Consider the following 20,059-nt stretch of genomic DNA (forward strand, 5'->3'; position numbering starts at 1 on the left):
CTAACCACTGAGCAAAACCGGCTAGGGCTTGCTCCCCATGTTCTTGGAACTCTCCCCTTCTCCTCCAAGGCAATGGGAGGCCTTCACCTCCCTGCCTTTGTCCAAGAATCTGTATGTCTGAGGGCCTGTCACCCTAGGGCCCCCTCTCCTTTCTCCAGAGGCCCAACACCCCCAGGCACAACAGTGGGCACAATTACTACTGCTACAGCCACTGTCCTACTGCAGGGTGGTCCTGATTTTCGAGCCCGGAAAGCATCTGTAAGGCTCGTCTCTTCTTGCTGGGTGAGGCAGGCTGGAGTACACAATGGTTGTATACGTTTCCAGGAGAGTCTGATCCTTTACAGCAGGGGTGGGGAAACTTTTTTATGCCAAGAGCCATTTGAATACTTATAACATCATTCACAGGTCATGCAAAATTATCAACTTAAAAATTAGCTATGAAAAAAGCTCCTAGGTTTATTGAATTTCAAGTCCCTCCTGTGGTTGTCTTGGCAGGGCCAGACCAAATGATTTTGGGGACCATATATGACCCCCGGGCCAGACGATCCACACCCCTGCTTTACAGAGACAACAGGACCCAATATTTAGATCAGAAGCTTCTGGGTGCCAATTTCTGGGAAAGGCAAAGAGCAAGAAGACTGAGGGGAAGAGAGTAAAATAAAATTTTACACATGAAACAAAAGAGCAATTCCTAAAATGATGAAAATGCCAATCAGTGAAGCACCTGACCCTTAATTGAGATGAGTGAGCATAGCAGTGGGGTCAAGCAGTGGACTATAAACTTTTCTTAATGTAGAGAATTAAAAGCTTACAAGTACTGTTGCCAAAACTTAATGAAGTAAAAATTCAAAATGGAATTTCTGCAATGGTTTCAGCTATATAAAAGCCACGTGGGCGTATGACCAAAGACCAGAAGGGAACAAGAAACAGTGAAATATCCAGGTTATAGGAGTGGTGGTGTGATGAACACGGCTTTCTCTTTCCTTTTTTCCTATTACAGCAGCTATGACATTAAGAATAATTCAGCCGAATGATGCACCTTTTAAGACCAGGAGCTTTGAAGGGAAAGAATGGCACTGATGCAGCGGGATAGGCCTTACAGACAATGCTGGTAACCCCTCCTGGGCCATGGCTGAGCTGTGGGAGCATCTCTCCCATCCAGGTGAGAGCCGGAGGGTAGGACTGGGTCTGGGGGAGACATCCTGACAGTGTGAAAGTAACACGACCAAAGCTTCCCCAGTATGCGACCAGATGCAGACCTCACCCCCATGTGCCCATCAGAGCCTAACCAGCTTCGCGTGTCTCTCTCAAGGCCATTGCACCAGAAGGGAAGGGCCGAGCTCTCCTTGATCTATTTCCTTCGGGAATTCGGGTAGAAACACTCCTTTATCTTATATCGGGAGACATGTTTAATCAGGCAGACATTCCCTGGCTGAATCCTACTGACCTTGACAAGTGTATTTCTCGATTCATGGTACATCTCGAGTGAAACTGTACTCACTATCTGAACACTGGCCTCAACCCTATTTGGGGGGGTGCAGATGAGCAGCCGAAACCTCTGTGAGTTTTCCACGTAGACCCACACAGAACTTCACGGGCTGGGAAATGCTTTGCACACTTTCATGGATGCCTATGTATTTTAGGTTCTTTAAATATCGAGAATATCAACGCTAGCTAACATTTTTAAGTGCTTACTATGTACAGGGACTGTGCTCAGCGATTCCTTAGGTACTCTCTCCCTAGGACGGCACACCCTCCCCCTTCTATCTACTCCAGCTCCTACATGACTACCCACTGCTGAGCTCTTGGGGACAAGGCACAATAATTATCCCCACTTTGCAAATGAGAAAAGAGGAGCTTAGACAAACAAATTTGCCCAGAGTAACCCTGACAAGTCAGGATTGGAAAAGAGGCTTTTGGACTCCAAAACCTGCACTCTTAACTAATATGCCTTTATTGCCTCTAGTGAAATAAAAGGCCTATGGTTGATCATTAGGGTGTTTAAACCAAGAGTTTCTTTTTAAATTGTTTATTCTAACTTCCAGAATCTCTAGATCTAGAAGGGACCGAGAGATTATTTTTATACATCTCCTTTCTTTAAAGAGAAAGCTGTCATCTCTGGGCCCCTGGATTAATTCAAGTCCAAGAGGAAGGGGTTATGATTGGCCAGGCCAGGTTGTGGGATCAGTGCGGGGAGGGGGAGTTTCCCTTATTAACACAAAGGGAATGTGAGAAAACTGTGCTGAGCAGCTCAAAGCTACAGCTGCCTGAATCTGGTGGGTTCAGCCTGTCCCAAGTTCTTCATGAACACAACAATTTGTTATTCCTCCAAGAAAGACATTATCCATCCCCACCCATGGGGCTACTCTCGGCCCAGAGAATTTGAGACTATAAATAAAGCTGGTCACCTCCATGAGACAGCCTAAGCCTTCATCTACTTTGACATATTGAATATCAACAAGGCTGAAAAGAGGGGTGAGGAAGAGGAGAGAGCTGCTGCCCCCCCTCTGACTCAGCGCATTACTCACCAGCATGACTAGGCGTCTACATCTGCCACCAGACACAAGCCTACCTGGGTTGTTCTGCAACAAGGAGCCTTCCCGACCTAGGGTGTAGGGCCTCCTGGAATCAGGGGTACAGTCCACAAAAGACGTGTCCTTTCCTGCAACCCTGTGATGGCCTTTAACATGACAGTGTTAGCTAACAATACGGAGCATATACACTGTGCAGCATCTCGTTTAACATTCACAACAACCGTATAAGGTAAGTGCCATTACTATTAACATCCCCATTTTACATATGAGAGCATTAAGTCTTTTTTTTAAATCCTCACCCAAGGAAATTCTGAGAGAGAGAGAAAAAGAGAGAGAGACAGGCAGACAGACAGACAGACATTGATGTGAGAAACATCAATCTATTACCTTCGACACGTTCCCCAATCGGGGATTGAACCTGCAACCTTTTGGGATGCATGAGATGATGTTCAGCCCCCTGAGCCACTCCAGCCAGGTGAACACTAAGTCTTATTGAAGCTGGGCTGGTAATACTGAGTCTGACTCTCCGTATCTGCTCTGCTCCCCTCTCTGTACTGCTTTGTGACCTTGGGAAACTGCCTCTGTGACTGTGACTGCATCGACAGGGCGTTTCAGTTGGTTTGGGCCAGTGGGAGGGACTGGCCTGAGATGGGAAGCCGGGGGAGGGGATTCAGGCAACTCTGTTCCTTCCTCTTTTCCCCTCAGGTGATAATGGCTTTCCCCCTGAGAGTTCCTGGGCTTCACCATCCCTCACTGGTTCCTGTAACCTTCCTACACCTCTGAAAAGAATCCCTTTGTTAGTCTCTTCAGCTAAATTCTTTGAGTGCACCATCTCTTTCTTGCCAGGACCCTGACTGAGGCAGAAATTGAATTTCTTGGTCAAGTTAGCACAGCTAACGATGGCGAAGCTGGGATTAGGATTCTTGGCAGTCTGATTCCAGAAGCCACATTTTAAATTGCTATCTACTTGGGGTGAGGCACCAAATAAGGCCACAGACGACAGGAAAAGAGAGGCCAATAGATCCTGGGATGCTTTCAGTTCTGAAATTGCTATATCCGCTGGTTCCAGAGTTTCTAAGAAGGAAGCCTATGACCTAAATGTGTCATCTTCATTATTAGAGATATCACAGTACATAATTGGGCTCTAATGTCCTGAAATATTCCTGCAGTTTGATATCAGATCAGTTACTTCCCTTGCTTTGTACTCCCAATTTGTCTTCTCTCTCTCACTGCCTTAGTCTAGGTTCTCCCAAGAACAGAAGCTGAAATAAAGGCTTAATTGCAACAGTTGGTTTGAAAATGTGATCTCAGGAGCCAGGAGTATAGGGTGGAGGTGTGAAGAGGAAGGAGGGAAAGGATTGTCAAGGATGAATTATCAAGTTGGCCACTGTTACGGGTGACTAGCTCCCACTCCCACCAGATTTCTGAGGCAGCTTATAAATTGCACCTCAGAACTGTCTGCTTAAGAGGAAAGCATTTATCCACCAGTCCTCACCCCACTGGTCAAGGGCGGCCCCGGAGATGTCAGCTTGCTCATACTGAGCTGGTGCCCATGGTGGGGAGTCAGGGCACGCCAGCCTCAGAGAGATGAGAGGGCCACAGCGCAGGCTGCACCTGTGCAAAGCTGATCGCACCCTGCACAGCCTGGTGACCACTGAAGTGACATGAGCAAGAGGATTCGGGGTGTTGCAGGACAGGTGGCTGAGGCAATCCATTTCTTGCACTTGTTATGCCCCCTTTAAATTTATCTTATCATAGTCCCCTTCAAGCTCGGGGACAGCCATAATCTCTGCAGAAACAGTTGCTGCTATTGCAGCTGATCCCAAGACCACAATGATATTCCTCATATCCCTCCTTCATCACCCATTTAGGCTTCATTTCATGCTTGGCCAGCATCTTGGCTGGTCTAGGTTTCCTGTTTGGACGGTGACCTTGAGTATCAGAATTTCAGCGCAATGAGCCGATGAGAGCCTCCTGAAACGCCACCACAGAGGCATCTCTGGCTTTCACAGCATTCATTGTATTGACAATTGACCTAAGTCTGTCTTTTTTTTTCCCAGAGCTTCCAAAGCAGTCTAAAACCACCATCCAACTCAACCCTTAAAGTTGCCATAGCGCCCATACCGTTTAAGGACCAGAGCCAGCACATGACCCAATACTCTGCCTTCTGCCTGTACCTTACCGCAACCTACCACAGATCAAAGTAACAGAGATGCTGCTGGCCGGGTATCACCACTCCACCTACCACCAGTAACAGGGTCCTTATTACCTGACCAGTGCGACTATTGCAGCCTGGGTTCCCTGAAAGCAGAGCCTGAAACCAAGTCTTGCGTGCAGGAGGACCTGAAACAAGGAAGGAAGAAAGCCAAGACACCAAGGATGGGTTTTCAAGGTGCACTGCACTGGCCAGCCAGCACTCCATCCTGGGAAGCATTCTGAGGAGCCTCATGTAATGAACGTGAGAACCGGCCCCATGAGCTGCAAATGGTGGGTGCATTTATCCATCAGCTTCCATCCCCAGTGGCTAAGGCCCACCAGGTTGGCTCCCCTGCATTTCCAGGCTTACATATATGAGTGCCCAGCAAGGCCCTACAACAACCCACACCGGGACATCAGAGCAAATGTGGGCAGGAAGTAGAGGAGGGCGGTGCACGCCAGAAATGAGGTGTTATCAAGTTGTGCCTGGTAATCAGGTGGAAGCCTGTGCAGAACCGATTGCTGCTGCAATGGTTGGAATACAAGGTAGGATTTTTTTCTCTCTTTTATTCCAACAAAACATTACTGAGACAAATCCTATTCCACCAGCTGTACCTACTTTCATCTGCAGGCCCTTCAGAGACAAGAGGGATGAAGGGAAGTTGAATGAAAAGGGTGCAGTAGAGAAGGCCTGGGGGCAGGGAGTGAAAAGCTGTAATTCCTCTTTTTAACCATGACAGAGAAAACAGTGGACAATATACAGAACATCTGCTTATTTATCTTTAGCCAAGTGCAATCAAATATAGAAAAGATACGAGTGCCATCATAATGAATGACACACAAATACCAATTAGACTCAGAAGAATTGACCTGAACAAGCCTCTCATCGATTTAGATCACTACTGCAAGTGTATTTTCCCAATATTCTCACAGTACTACATATTACCTGCACTCATAGCTATTCAGTCTCACCGTCTAATTATAAAGGCCCGCGGTCTTTACCTGGGTGGCAAAGGCAACGAGAGGAAAGCATTCTCTAATCCCTGAGAGCACAAGAATCTGACATGTGCCCACAGGCCCTGTTTCATGGAGCTTTTCCTTCTTTCAGCTATGTTTTCCCTCACGTCATATGGAAGCGTCTTGAGGTAACTGGGCCGTCAGACAACCAAATAGCAAATAAATCTCAGTGAGAATAATGCAGCTGGTTCACTTAAAGATAGCTTCAGCATTTTCACAAGCTATTTTTCTTTTTAAAGCAACCATGAAAAATCGTAGCTCCAGGGAGATAACAAGAGAGCATGTGAATTTAAATCCTGATTTTGTGTAAAAATAAAAGTATGTGTGTGATATATCCTATACGCAGGAAAATGATTAGAAAAACATAGAGCAAAATGTTAACCATAGTTATCTCTGGGGGTGAGATTGAAGTGATGATTATTTTCTTCTTCTGTTTTTCTGCATTTCATCATCCGTACATTGTTGCCCTGGGCCCTCCAGAATCCGGCCTGTGTTGATATGGCAACCGAGGAAAACTTACTTTATATTTTATAGGCTAAGCAAGATAAACGACTTGGTGATCATCCATGGCAACCATTAAAAAGCCACAGAAACCAATCAGTGCCAGGACATGGGACCTGTGTTGCTCATGAGTCTCCAGGCTGCACCCAAATCACAACCTCAACCTTATAAGGACCACTAGCCTTGAGAGAAACTCCGTGGATTTGTTTTCAAGAAAAAAAGATCTTGGGGGGGAGCCTGGAGGAAGGTAGTTAAAAGGCACAAACTACCAGTTACAAGATAAACAAGTCCTGGGGATGTAACGTACAACATAACTATGGTTAACACTGCTGTGTGATGTATATGAAAATTGCTGAGAGATCCTAAAAATTCTCATTACAAAGAAAAAAATGTTGTAACTGTGTAAGGTGATGGATGTTAACTGTACTTACTGAGGTATTTAATTTACAATATATGTAAGTCAAGTCACTATGCTGGACACCTTAAACTTCTATAGAGCTGTATTTCAATTATATGTCAGTAAAACTGAAAATAAAAGATTAGAAAGCAGCTCCATAGGTATAAAATGTATAAAATTGGTTCTTAAGAATATTAAATGATCTCATTTTTTTAAAAGAAGAAAAGAAAAAATAGATCCTGAGCTCTGGTCCTCATGTCAATAAGAAACTCTCAGATTAATCTTTATAAATCAAGAGAGTCAACCAGGTCATAGACAGTAACCCAGGGCTCAACCAAAGTAATATAATCACCTGATGGTATTTGGAGGATTTTCCCAGATGTTTAAGTTTTAGTAAATTTATAGGTATTTCTTTGCAATCTACTCTTAAAAGTTACAAAGAATGACCACACACACACACACACACACACACACACACACACACACTTTGTAGAAAGTTAAAGCTGCCTACACACTTTTGTCAGACTTGTAGGTTATTTTCTCTCAGGCTGGATAAGCTGGGATCACACAGGGTCAGACCCTCTGGAAGATGGGACACTGGACTCCATGATATATGGAGGGCTTCAAAAGTGCCGTGGCCCTGGTTATCTTGAATCACTGTCTTTTCCCTCATCTCTGTACCTAACCAACCCCCAAGGCCTATTGCTCCCCTGCCCTGAACACCTCTGGAACCCATCCGCCCCCTCCACACTCACTTCTGCAGCCTTGGTCCAGGCAATGGTCCTCTCTCCTCTGCATTGCTGCACTGCCTTTGACTGGTATCTCTGACTCTACTTTAACCGTGCCATCCAGTCTTCTGAACTCAGCCCCGATCACATCTTTCTCAGCATAATACCCTTCCATGATTCCTAGTTGTCCTCAAAATGAAGTCCTAATTCCTTAGCATGACCTAGAAGACCCTTCAGAATCAGCCTCAGATTTCACAATGAATACTTTCACCAACCCCACCTCCAACCCCCTTAAAAGTTACCCCTAAGGTACCCAGCATTCCATCCATACTTAAGTGTTGAATTTTCCCTGATCTCTCACTACCGGCTTTTGCATGTGATCTTCCTGGCAGAAACATTGGTCCCATTCTCCCCTTCACCCGATTAACCTCTACTCATCCTTCTGGCCACAGGTTGGATGTCACCAGCTGTGGAGAAACATCCCCGATCTTAGCAACATTAGATGTTCTTTTTCTGGGTCCCACCAAGTCCCTGTGATGAAATAGCCCATTTAATCCCTCCCCCACTAGTCCATAAGCTCTTTCTGGTTATGGACTATGTCTTGACCCCCCAGCTCCTAACACACTGCCAGACACACGACAGACATTCAGTAAATACTGATTCAGTAGGAAGTGATAACATCACAGAGCTCTCAGCTCACCAAAAGTTCAATCTCTAGCCATCCTCGCTCCCTTGACACAGACCTTTGAGATTTAATCAGTTCAGTTACAGAATGATTTCAGATTTCTTCTCCTTTCCTTTATCTCTTACACAAATAAGAAAGAAAAGGAAGCTGGTCACTGGGGATTTTGTATCAAAATTCCTTTTTGTAAGAGAAAGGCCTTGAATGATCTGGTATCCAAACATCTCTCTGTGTTTGGGAGACTGTATTCAGACTTTCCTAGCTGTTTATTTGGTGTGTCTGATCATGAAAAAAGCCTGAAACTATACAAACTCCATGGCTGTGCTGCATGGCATAAAAGTTTCAAATGCTGTTGGTCCACTGTGAACTAGGAAGAAACTATTGATAGGCACAGGACATTGGTTAATGAAAACGCCAATTGTCTGGCATGACACCAGGGTGAGTCTTTTAAGACCAGAACAAATGCCCTCTCCACCTTCGAGATAATAAAACATTTTTTCTGCTTGCACTCTCTTCCCACACCTAGGAATTCTGGAAGAAAAAAAGGATCTTTCCCCCTGCAGTTCATTGGCCCACCCTTTCTCCTCAGTTCCTCCATCCTGGTCCCCCAAAGGGTTACACCTCTCGGCAAATCAGTCTTGAACTCCAGACCCGGAGACTGCAATCTTAGGGTGAGGATTTACATTACAAATTATTAATGGTTATCATTTGTATTACTGCTCCTGTTGCCTTTTGAGGAAGGAAAGTAGATCTTTGGTTTACTACATGGAAGATTTAAGAGGGATTTTTAGCCCTGCCAGGTGTGGCTCAGCGGTTGAGCATCGACCTAGGATCCTCAGGCGGTCGGGGTTCGATTCCCGGTCAGGGCACATGCCCGGGTTGCAGGCTCGATCCCCAGTCGGGGGCGTGCAGGAGGCAGCCGATCAATGACTCTCTCATCATTGATGTTTCTCTCTCTCTCTCTCCCTCTCCTTTCCTCTCTCTGAAATCAATAAAGAAACATTTATTTTTTTTAAAAAAGAGGTATTTTTACCCAAAATTATTTTGTGTTTTTAAGCAAACTAGAAAAAGGGAGCATATATAATTTGTTTTTGTACTTTCGCTGCTGTTTCCTGGGGGGAATTTTTCCTCCCTTCCTTCTTTCCTTGCTTTCTCTCTTTTATCCTACATACACTTAGTAGAAATTTGGACTAATGGATAGGGAGTTGGATATATCTATTACCCAATACAGGGTAATCCCAGTGCATTTTTAGCCAACAGTGGCTTACAAAATAATTGCTGATTATTTTTTCTGCATTTAGTACTTAAGCCACAGCCAAAGTTGCTAATCATCAAAGCAAATAGTTAGATGTCTCTCCTCAGTCCATCCCCAGTTTATCAGACTAATAGCTTCCTACCAAAGAGGAGGTGTGTGTCTTATGTGCAGGGGTGCTAAACATACAAATAAGGGCACTCCTATTTTGTTTTCAAATTATTTCCTATTCCTAAAAATACATATTGTCATTTGAACTCTGCATGATTAAAAAGAACATTTAACTGAGCTTAAGCTCATTTAAAGTAACCGGGCTCCTTTCACTTCCCCATCTTTCTTGGACTTCAATCCCCTCCCACCCATGTTCACTCTGCCTAGTGTAGGTAATTTTCTTTGACGAAGAGGCTGGACACGAGTAGACTTTTGTCGCTTCGGCGTCCCCTCCCCGGCTAATGGTCTACCTCATTTGCATTCTTTCTCACTTTCTCTATTGCTTTTCCAAGATTCCATTCCCAACTTTGGCCTCCTCTGGCACTTTCTAATATTTGGTGCCATTTTCACATCTGTCTTGTATTATGACTTTTCTTCCATCTTCTATTCACCTCTCTTCCCTTGTAATCAGACCTTCACATGCCCTAAAAAGTAGAGGTTTTTTTCTTCATTGGTAATCCTGCCTCTTTCAGATCTTCCTGTAGTCATATCAGAGACCATCTTGCCAAATGGCCGCGTGATTAAACCTCGTGTCAAGTAATACAGGGGTGGGCAAGAGCAGGTTTACAATCGTTCATGTTCATTATTGTATTATTTCCCACACGAATCACTGTAAAGCTACTTTTGCCCCACCCTGTACAATTAGTCTCCAAAAGCTGATGTCTTTTGGCAACTGGTAGGAACCCTGACTATCCGTATCCACAGAAATCTCGACGCTCCTGGGTGATCTGACGTTTCTCCCCCAGGCCGTGGGTATGATTCCAGATCGGGGTTTCGTTCGTACCTGCGCAGGAAGAAGCTATGTGTGGGCACACGGAGAACCGCAGTGGGCATTCAGGATACTCTGTACCACTCGATATTAGTTTCTGATATCTCTATAATGCTTGACTCTTAAGTCTTAGCTTTAAAAAAAATGAAATAATCAGCTTTGATTGGCCATGCTAAAACTACTTTAAATGTTCTAAAACCATGCCTTAAAAATGTCCCCACACCACTTTGACTATGTAAGAGGCTCGGGTACTTTAAGAAAATGTTTCTGGAAGACCAGCTCTGAGGCCGTGTGTGAGCTGAAGCCAAAGCTAAGCCATTACTAAGGGAATCCATGTCCCTGGGATACTAATTAACTCCAAATATCGCATATAAATTAAGCTAGCGGCTATAGAGAGAAGCAGCTTGTGGGAGAGGAAAAACTAAAGAGGTTTAAAAGAAAGTACTGTCTTCTAATTGGAGAAAAAAAGACATCAGGGGCATAGGAGGAACCTTTTTCTCTGTCCCAGCATTCTACTCTTTTCTAGAAGCTTCCATCCCTTTTCCTTTGTCTTCCTTTCCCCACTATGACAGGTGTAATTTTTCGGATAGCCCTCTAGTGAAAGGGCCTCTGCCTGCAGGAGCCCGCTCTCCCTTCTCTCTGGAATACGGAATTTCTCTGGGCCGATGCCCTGCTAGCTGTGCACCTTGCCTGGGCATGAGCATGCCCAGCGTCTCCCCAGAGAGTCTGATTCGCTGGGTCCGGGGCAGAGCCTTGGAATCTGTATGTTTAACAAGTGTCCTGGGTGATCCTTATGAGTTTGGGAAACACCGCCTCCCCCTCTGAGAATGACACAGTCCCCGTCCCTGCAGTGGGACCCTGCAGTCCTGATGGAGTAATTCAGTTCAGAGGGCAAGGTGGCAGCAATGGAAGCTGCAGCTATCACCCCCCCCTTTTCCAGACAGCTCTGTTTGTTTCACTGTTAAATGTTTTAAGCTTAGTTATTAGAATAAAGAGCTGACTCTGTATTTTTAATGTGCAAATAGAAGCATATGGATCATTTATCTTAGGTAAACCCATCAGTGCCTGATCTGCTACTTTTAATCTGGACTAGGTTGGCCCGCACTCCTCTGGTGGCAGCACCCTATCCCCAGGTCGTATTACAAACAGGACAACCTCTTCTGATGCTCTTACATCATCTAAACCACCCACTGAAAATTACTGTCCCAAAGCCACTGGAGCAAAGAAAATGGTCAAAATGAACCTACCAGTTGAACTATCCATAGAGTCTTCTAGTCAACCCAGATGTTTACAAAGGTTTGTAGAAAAAAAAAAATCTGTGATCTAAGTAAACTCTTTTTCTTTAAACTGTCACCTGTTCCAAAAAGGACTGCAGAGACATTTCTGCTTAGGCCTAAATGCACATGCATGTCATCCCCATAGCCCTCTGGAAAAAATGAAAATATATTACTTGTGACTTTATTATACTATAGTTCGAGGTTCAACCTATTAGCCACGGTCTAGTTAAGACTGAAGAGTAGTAGCTCAGGGCATTAATATCACCCAGGTGTTGCTAAATGAAGTGGCCTATTGTGTGTCCCCTATAAACAGCTTGTCAAGAATGAAAGACAGTAATGTCACATCATGCTTGCCTCCTCCTAAATTTAGGAGTACTTACAGCAAAGGGCTGCTCTTAGACAAGGAAAACGTACCTTATGCAGTATCAAGATGTCTCTACTCAAAATTACAAATTACTTATGAGTGTCACGATGCTGGATTCTATTTTTAAAACTGACCTTGAGCTGATTTATCAACTGCTAACTTCTACTTGACTATACAGAGCTCTTCATTTCTCTTGATCAATTTCACACATTTGCTTACATCTTTTAGCAAAAAGGATTTGATGAAAACAATCTCATAAACCAGCTATCATTCAAGAATGGATTCTGGAAATATCTCTCTATTAGTTCCACAGAGGTGATACTTAAATTTATGTGATTGTAAAGGAAATTGCTGAGGTAGGAGAGGAGAGAATGTGTGTGAGTAGGAGAGAAATTAGTAAGCCATTGTTCATTTAGCAAAGGCAGATGCTGGTATGAAATGTTCCTGTCTAAGCAGCTATTTCCTTAGAACCTTGGTTTTAAGGAAGGACTCTAAAGGTCACTGCTTCCCCCCAAGTATGTGGAAAGAGCGCTGAACTGACCAAGTGGGTGCCAGTCCTGATTCTTCCTGGATGAAACTGCATAATCATTTCCTTTCTCTGCTTCAGTTCTGTCTTCAGTTGAAGGGGAGATTAAAACCATATACCGCACAGCTACTGTGTGAGGTAGGACATAACTGCACAACTTGCCTTATATATAGAAGAACAGGCTCTAGTAAAGGTGAACAAGTCCACCAGAGTGTAAAGCACTACAAACAGTGTTGTTAGTAACCTTTATTCTTCCATGGAAATGAACCCGTTCTTTACCCAAACACTCGACTTACTGAAAGTCCCAAATACCCAGATTCAAAAGATAAGGCAAGAAATTCCATTCCAAGGGGAGTAAGAAATTACCTGACACAGTCCAACATCCCTGAAGTGGGGTGCTCTGGGAGAGGCTGGTTTTTCATAAGCTTCGTTGTGTCCCAGAGCTCTGGCCATTGAGCCTGCTTCTACCAGAAAAGGTCCCATTTTCCTAATAATACTAAAGAAAGACCAATGGCAGCCCAACCCTTTCATGACCAAGACCACAGGTATAGAAAAGCAACGCTCTGAGTAACTCAGAATAGTGGTCGTGCAGGCACAGAGCCAAATGGTAGAGAGAAGTGCTCTGGAAGCTTACCTCCCTCCTGTTCTTCCTGATTTTCTCATTTCTTTTTGATAAAGTCCGACAGCACACAAAAAGGACATTTCACATCTCTTAATGATAAACGTGTAAGAATCTATTGACAGGTCTGTTGGACTCGGTTACACTACTTAAGAAAGCAAGCGTACACTAAGACTGAGAGTCAATTTAATGTATTATTTCTGGTGCATTTTTTTCCTTGCCAAGAATAAGAATAAACCAGAAAAATAATAAAACTGAAATACATAATGCAAGATACATACAAATCTACATATAATCCTCACGATTTTCTTGACGAAAAAGACTTCATTCCGAGTTGCTGCTAGTTTTGATGATGCAAATGTGTTATGTACCACAGCCCACAAGCCTACGGTTTCAAGTAGGTAGAGAACAGTCATTACAAGTTATTCTTTGTTCAGATTTCTATTTCTGAGTAAAGCATGCCTTGGTAGCAATAATTGTTATGCTTAGTGGAGGTAACCCAAAAAAAGGAAAAGAGGCTGTGGAAAAATACAAAATATTTACTCTACCTAACCTAGCAACTCCTACTGAACAACATGTACCCTGCATATTTATGAGGTGCAGCCTGTGGTTGTGGAAAATTCACTACAGAATTAAAACCAACAACTGCATATTACATTTAGTATACAGCATGCCTTCTGCTCAGTGCAAGAAAAATCTACTACCCGGCAGGTAATGAGACTGGTGGCCTGACAGTGGCAATGTGGCGGGATGTTCTTTTTTTTCGCCCTCAAATAAAAAATAAAATAATAGCATGGTTGACTGTCTCAATTAAATTCCAGTCCAATTCAAAACTCATCTTCAGAGCTGTCAGCTAAGAGCATTACTCGGTCTTGCATGCTGTTGAATTCTCTCTGCTAGAGAAAGAAAACAGAAAAGCATTAAAACTCTTGCTACAGAGCAAAGCCAAGGGACAGGCCCCCTTGGAAAGGCACACTAATGAATGAATGAAGCCAAGGCATCATTAAGCCTTGTGTGCTTTAAAAAGCAAATTAAAAAAGCAAAGGATGTTCTGAAACTGATGAGGTTTGGCTGTCGTCGGTTCCATACCTTTCTTTTGTGCCTTTTGAAGCCATTTCTCCTCCTGCGGTTCATCACCTTAATGCTGTAGAGCGCTCCCAAGATGAACAGGGCTCCCGCTATGCCCACCCCCACAGGCACCAGCATCCCAGACATGTAGCCGGCCTGCGGAGAAAAAGAAACCCGCATTAGGCCTCTCCCCGGACCCCTGCCCTGGGGTCCTCAATTCTGCTAGGTGGCAGCAGGTTTTTAGACACTGTGAATCCTCCCATCTGTTTCATTATAAAATGCAATAGCATCTAGAATAAATGCTATCTGGGGGGAGAAGGCAAAGAGAGAGAGAGGCATGATGACTCTTTTGGGATATTTCCAATACTTGGAAGTATTACCGTAAATCAGCCAGACCTAGTGGCACCTCCAGGCACCTGATTATGCACATTTGTCAACATCAGGTTTGGGTGGCAGAAATATAATTTGTATTAAAGATGGATGAAGTGAGCTTCACAGGATGCCAGGACTATTAAAACGCTATCAATTGGAAATGTCAGCCTGAGTGGAGCTCTGGGGCGAGGCGGGGAAGGGGCGGGGGGAAGCGCCCTCTGGAGTGCTGTGTCCCTTCGAGGGCACAAGGACAGCCCTGACACTGGGGGTCTGCTCTCTCACGGTCCTAGCGGCATTGCAGTAAAAAGGAGAGAGGCGTGTGCTTGCGAGTGAGTGAGAGGCGAGGGCTCTGGAAACAGCAGGGAGAAGGACCCGCAAGGAAAGGGGAAGGGTGTCAGGTGTTGGAGCACAGGCGGGAAACGGGTGTGTGCACATGCAGAGGACGGACGGACTTCCATGAAAGGGATCATCTGCCCAGGGCGTAAGGCCAAAGCTGGGGGCTGGGATGGAATCCTGTGTGTCCCCAACCACAAAGAAGGGAAATGGCAGAGAAGGGCCTGAAGATCACCACCAACCCTGGCCAGTGTGGCTCACTGGTTAGAGTGTTGGCCCACGCACTAAAGGGTCTCGGGTTCGATTCTGATCAAGGGCACGTACCTGGGTTGCAGGTTCGATCCCTGGTCCTGGTCAGGGCACATACAGGAGGCAACCAATCAACGTGTTTCTCTCATATAGATGTTTCTCTCTCTTTCTCTCTTACCCTCTCCCACTCTCTCTAAAAAAAATAAATAATCAATGGAAAAATTATCCTCAGGTGAGGATTAACAACAACAGAAACCACTGCCAATGACATTGGTACCTCCAAAAGAGCCTGGAGGTATCAAACCCATCCCGTCTCCAATGACCCCAAGGCGTCACTATGGATACCTTGACCCTAAGAAAGCAACGTGATCTCTACACACCCTTAGGCTTGGGTAAGTAGCTTCGGACCTACCCAAGCTCAGGATAAGGGCATCACACTGAGGGTGCTCCCTGCATCTTGGCCAATAAGACACCTACGGGCTAGAGGAGTGCCCCTAAATAGAGCCCTTTCATGGGGGAACATGACACTGGTCTGCCTTCCAAGAAGGCCCTCTCTAGAAGCCTACGCAGACAAAATACATAAACAATTAAAATTTTAAGCGGTAATAAGTACTTCAGATAGGCATTATTTTAAGGGGGAAATATGAGTCCATTTATTTGACTATTTCTCAAATTTCTAATATAGTACAATTTCCAATATCTTTCAGAATGAGCCAAGAACAGAGAGAGACAGAGAATAAAAGTTTTCTGAAACGTGCTGAAATATGCAGTCTGTGATGTTTTCCCAACATTTTTAGAAGTAAATGAAAGGAATAGACAAGACTTCACTAAAGTGTACCCTCTTCTGCACAGCTGGCTCACTCACTGGCCCTGCTTCCCACAGCCTTGAGTTAGAGCAGACTATAACAATGTTCCCATCGATGTGAGAACAACAGCACTGTTCACCAGCATGCTAAGTGTTTTCTCCTATAGAAACAAAGCCCAGTCATTTTTCAACAAATCATTATGCTTTACATGGACCCAAGCTTTTCCTAAAGTTCTTCCAGATCTACTTAAGGCTTACAAAACTTTGAAATTTTCCATGCAGGAAAACACTGAACAATAGCAAGATTTGGGGACTGTCACCACAACTATGAATAATTTTAAAAAGATCACCATTCCCAGTGCACGGAAACATGTACATGTTGAAATATGATCAACTTTAAGCGCAAGAGACTGGACTTTGCAGAGCTGTACATTCAAAGCATGATGTCTGAGCTTTTCCAAGTTCAGCTTTATCAACTTCTTTGCCTGGGTTTCCTTATGCTATGTAACTTAACCCCACACCAGTAACAGGAATATCACGACGTATGTTACTCTTGCCATATTTCTTAGTTACATATTTAGACTTCTTGTTTGTAGAGCTTTAACTTACGTAGGCTTCACAAAAATTCAGTTAATATCTCTCTCTTCCCCCTCTTCTCTTTTGTCTCCTCTTGTGTACACATGTGTGTTTCTATTAGTCTGTTTGTCTCTCTGTCTGTATGGCATCTGCTTGTGCTTTGAAATTACAAATAAATTACAAGATGGGAACAAAGGAACCTATCCTCTTCCAATATAATTTAACCATTCCTCTTTCAAAACTGACTAACTGAAAATAAGCTCTCCTTTTAGAACTGTCCATGACTTGTTTCCTGCAGAAATGAAGACAAAGAAGCATGTACATATTTTGTAAGTTATAAATTCTGCCTAGTACCTTTTCTCTGTTCAAAATTATTGTTTGTATATGTGCCTCCACATGTGACACCCTGAGGACACAACCGCACTATGTATATTCCAGCTGAGAATGAGCAGCTTGAATCTAATCACGAGGAAACAACCAAAAACCCTAAAATGAAGGATATTCTATTTAAAAAAAAAAAAAGACAATTCTTTTTCTTTAAATTTTTAAAAAATTCTTACTTTTTTAAATTTATTTTTATTGCTTTGAGAGGGAGAAGGGGGGAGAGAAAGAAACATCGATTTGCAGTTCCACTCATCCATGCATTCATTGGTTGCTCATTGTATGTGCCCTCACCTGGGATCAAACCTGCAACCCTGGGGCATCAGGATGATACTCCAACCAACTGAGCTACCCAGCCAGGGCAAAAAGGACTATATTCTTAAGACATGTCAGTGCCACGAAAGATAAAATATGGCTATAAAAAATGTTTCAGCCCGGTCGGGCATGGCTCAGCGGCTGAGCATCAACCTAGGTAGGATCCAGGAGATCGTGGTTCAATTCCCGGTCAGGGCACTTGCCCATGTTGCGGGCTCAGTCTCCAGTCCCAGGCGTGCAGGAGGCAGCCGATCAATGACTCTCTCATCATTGATGTTTCTATCTCTCTCTTCCTCTCCCTTCTTCTCTCTGAAATCAATAAAGATATATATATTTTTTAAATGTTTCAAATTAAAGAAAACTAAAGAATCATGACTAAATGTATTACATGACCCTAGACTAGATCCTGTCCTGAAGGAGAAAACTATTTTCATAGGGAACATTTTGGATTTATTAAAGAAACTGAAATATGGATGCCAGATTAGATAAAAGTACTTCATTGATGTTAAATGCACTCAAGCTGAGAGCTGTACTATGTTGGCTAACAGATGTTCCTATTTGTAGGAAATACACACAGAAATATTCAAGATAAAAGCACCATGGTGTATGCACGTTTTCCTCAAATGGTTCAAAATGGGGAGACAGGACCAGCAAATGATAAAACAAATGAGGTAAAATGTTAAAAACAAGCGCATTCAGGTAAAAAATATAAGGGCATCCTTTGTAATAGTCTTGTTCTTGTATCTTTTCTGTAAGTTTGAAATTGGTGGGAGTCTCAACTATTTTTCTTCCGATTTTTAAAAAGTAAAGGCATAGTTGAAACAGTTACCACAAAAGAAAATTAATAGAGGGCTAGAAAACTTCAAAATAGTCCAGAAAACTAAAGTCCATACATAAAATTATTTCTCCTGGTGAAAAGGAGGAAGGGAAGGTTCCAGGCCTTTGAGACAAGAAGGAAGTGTCCACAGCAATAAAACATACAGTCTTTCTCTAAAGCTGCACAGATTTTTAATGGAGTAGCAAAGCTATATACGCATACAGATAAGAAATTTTACAATATTCAACTTGAAAACAGGCTACAAGCCAAAATTTGTTTTAAGTCTATTTTTGTCCATTCTTGTAACCCAGAATATTCTCTATAGAAACAATGACATATGGATTCCTAAATTAAACTACCAAAGCCTGTTCACTTCTCATTGCATCCTATTTTTCCCTGAAAAATAACAAGAAGCACTACCTATGTAAATACATCCAGCTCTAAGCTTGTGAACGTTTCTTCTCCCAAAATCTTGTGCAGCCCATCGGATCAGACCTCTCCAGACAACTGGAAGACCCTGTGTACGGATACCAAAATGGCCTCTACTAACCTCAAAAGGCTTATAATATTTCAACATCCCTTCTAATATTCATAAACACTGTCTCATTCTCAAAAACCATATTTGCTAAATTCTCCTGAAAAGCAGAAAAATAATAGTGAGGAGAATTAACATAATTTATAATGGGAACCACAATTAGATCTTTTCTTTCATTCTTTAACATTGAGCTGTAGCAAAATAAATATTAACCATTCAAATATGGATAAAAATTGAGCCCAAGTAATAAAAAATACCATCAACAGAAGCTTATTCAAAGATGGGTGAATTAGAGGTAACTCAGTATCTGGCAGTTGCAAAGATTTTCATTTAACTAAACCCCCAGTTAAATCTGAGCTGGGCTTTAGTAATGGGATCTGACACAGGCTACAGCAAGGAATTCAAGATGCCATCAGTATTTTCATGAGTAATTCCAATTTAAAATTACTAAGTAACTAAAAATGAAAACTTGGACAGTGTTGAAAATCAAAAGAAAATGAAAAATATAAACCTGGGATGAAGTTAATATTGTCAATCACAAAGTAGATGGCAGAATTAAAGCAGGAGAGGGAAATATTTTTCTATAGTTGGCCCTTCCAGACAGGTCAGCCCATTATCACTTAGTAAGCAGTGGCACTGCGATGGACTACATAAAACTGGGGCTAAAGAGAGTACTCAGCTATTCAGGTATTTTTCCCGCCCCTGCCCCACTACAGTTTAAGGGTGCCCATTCCATCTCAAACTTTTATTCTTAAATCAAGTCTGCCCAGGGTCAGAAGAATCAATGCCTTTCAAAATCCAAGGTATTTATTTCTTCCTCATATAGGAAGACCAGGCTTAAAAGAGCCTTGCAATGGAACAAGAAATGCCCAATAGAATGGGATTACCATCCTGAAATTCCCTAGAAGGAGCTCCACTTTGATATGTCAAGGGTATTATTGAGTTGAGCATACTTCTTGTATAACACTTACTCTTTAGAGCGCCATTCATTCTCATGGCAACGTTTGATGTGCTCAGTGATCAGGGGTTGCCTTAAGAATGAATGGTGCTCCAAAGAGTGTTATCCAAAAAGAAATTTAGAGGGCAGACCTTTCTTGCTGGACCCTGAATCTTTGCATAGACTACCAGAATCAGAGTGATGAAATAAAGCTCCATTACTCTGAAGATTTTGTACCTGCAAAGGCAAGTCCTCTAAGGAAAATCAGAAGAAACTACTTCTCTCACCTTGTCTTTTAGTTTCTCCATCCAGCTTCTCACTAGGGAAAACAAGAGAATAAAATGTTAACAGCCATCATTTTACTCGTGTTTTATTGCATTAATTCGATAACATACTTCATGATATTAACTTGATACAATATTTTATTGTATGAACTACAGTAAAAGGGTGAACAGTATTCACATAATGACAGAATAGCCTTGTTTTTAATTCTCATTTATTTAAAAAATGGGACAGAGAGCACAAACGTATCCCTCATATCATTGTTAGATGAGCAGAGAGTATTTTGCTAAATGTGTTTTTTATTATTATTAAACGCC

General features: G+C 42.9%; 1 protein-coding gene across 2 annotated transcripts in view; it reads right to left on the reverse strand.

Annotated features, from left to right (window-relative positions):
- Positions 1-13,247: 13,247 nt before the first annotated feature.
- ARMH4 (armadillo like helical domain containing 4) overlaps positions 13,248-20,059 on the reverse strand; it is a 92,661-nt gene continuing 85,849 nt past the window's right edge. The window contains exons 6-8 of one of the 2 annotated variants that reach the window (XM_081156278.1): positions 19,748-19,779; positions 14,162-14,296; positions 13,248-13,968 (exon numbers count right to left, since the gene is read on the reverse strand). In XM_081156278.1, the coding sequence (XP_081012404.1) occupies positions 13,900-13,968; positions 14,162-14,296; positions 19,748-19,779 (236 nt within the window). In that variant the 3' untranslated portion in view covers positions 13,248-13,899. The remainder of the gene's footprint in view (positions 13,969-14,161; positions 14,297-19,747; positions 19,780-20,059) is intronic. The other variant, XM_081156277.1, reaches the window with a different exon arrangement.

The sequence above is a fragment of the Miniopterus schreibersii genome, assembly GCF_964146895.1.
Source record: "Miniopterus schreibersii genome assembly, chromosome: 1".
NCBI lineage: Eukaryota > Metazoa > Chordata > Mammalia > Chiroptera > Miniopteridae > Miniopterus > Miniopterus schreibersii.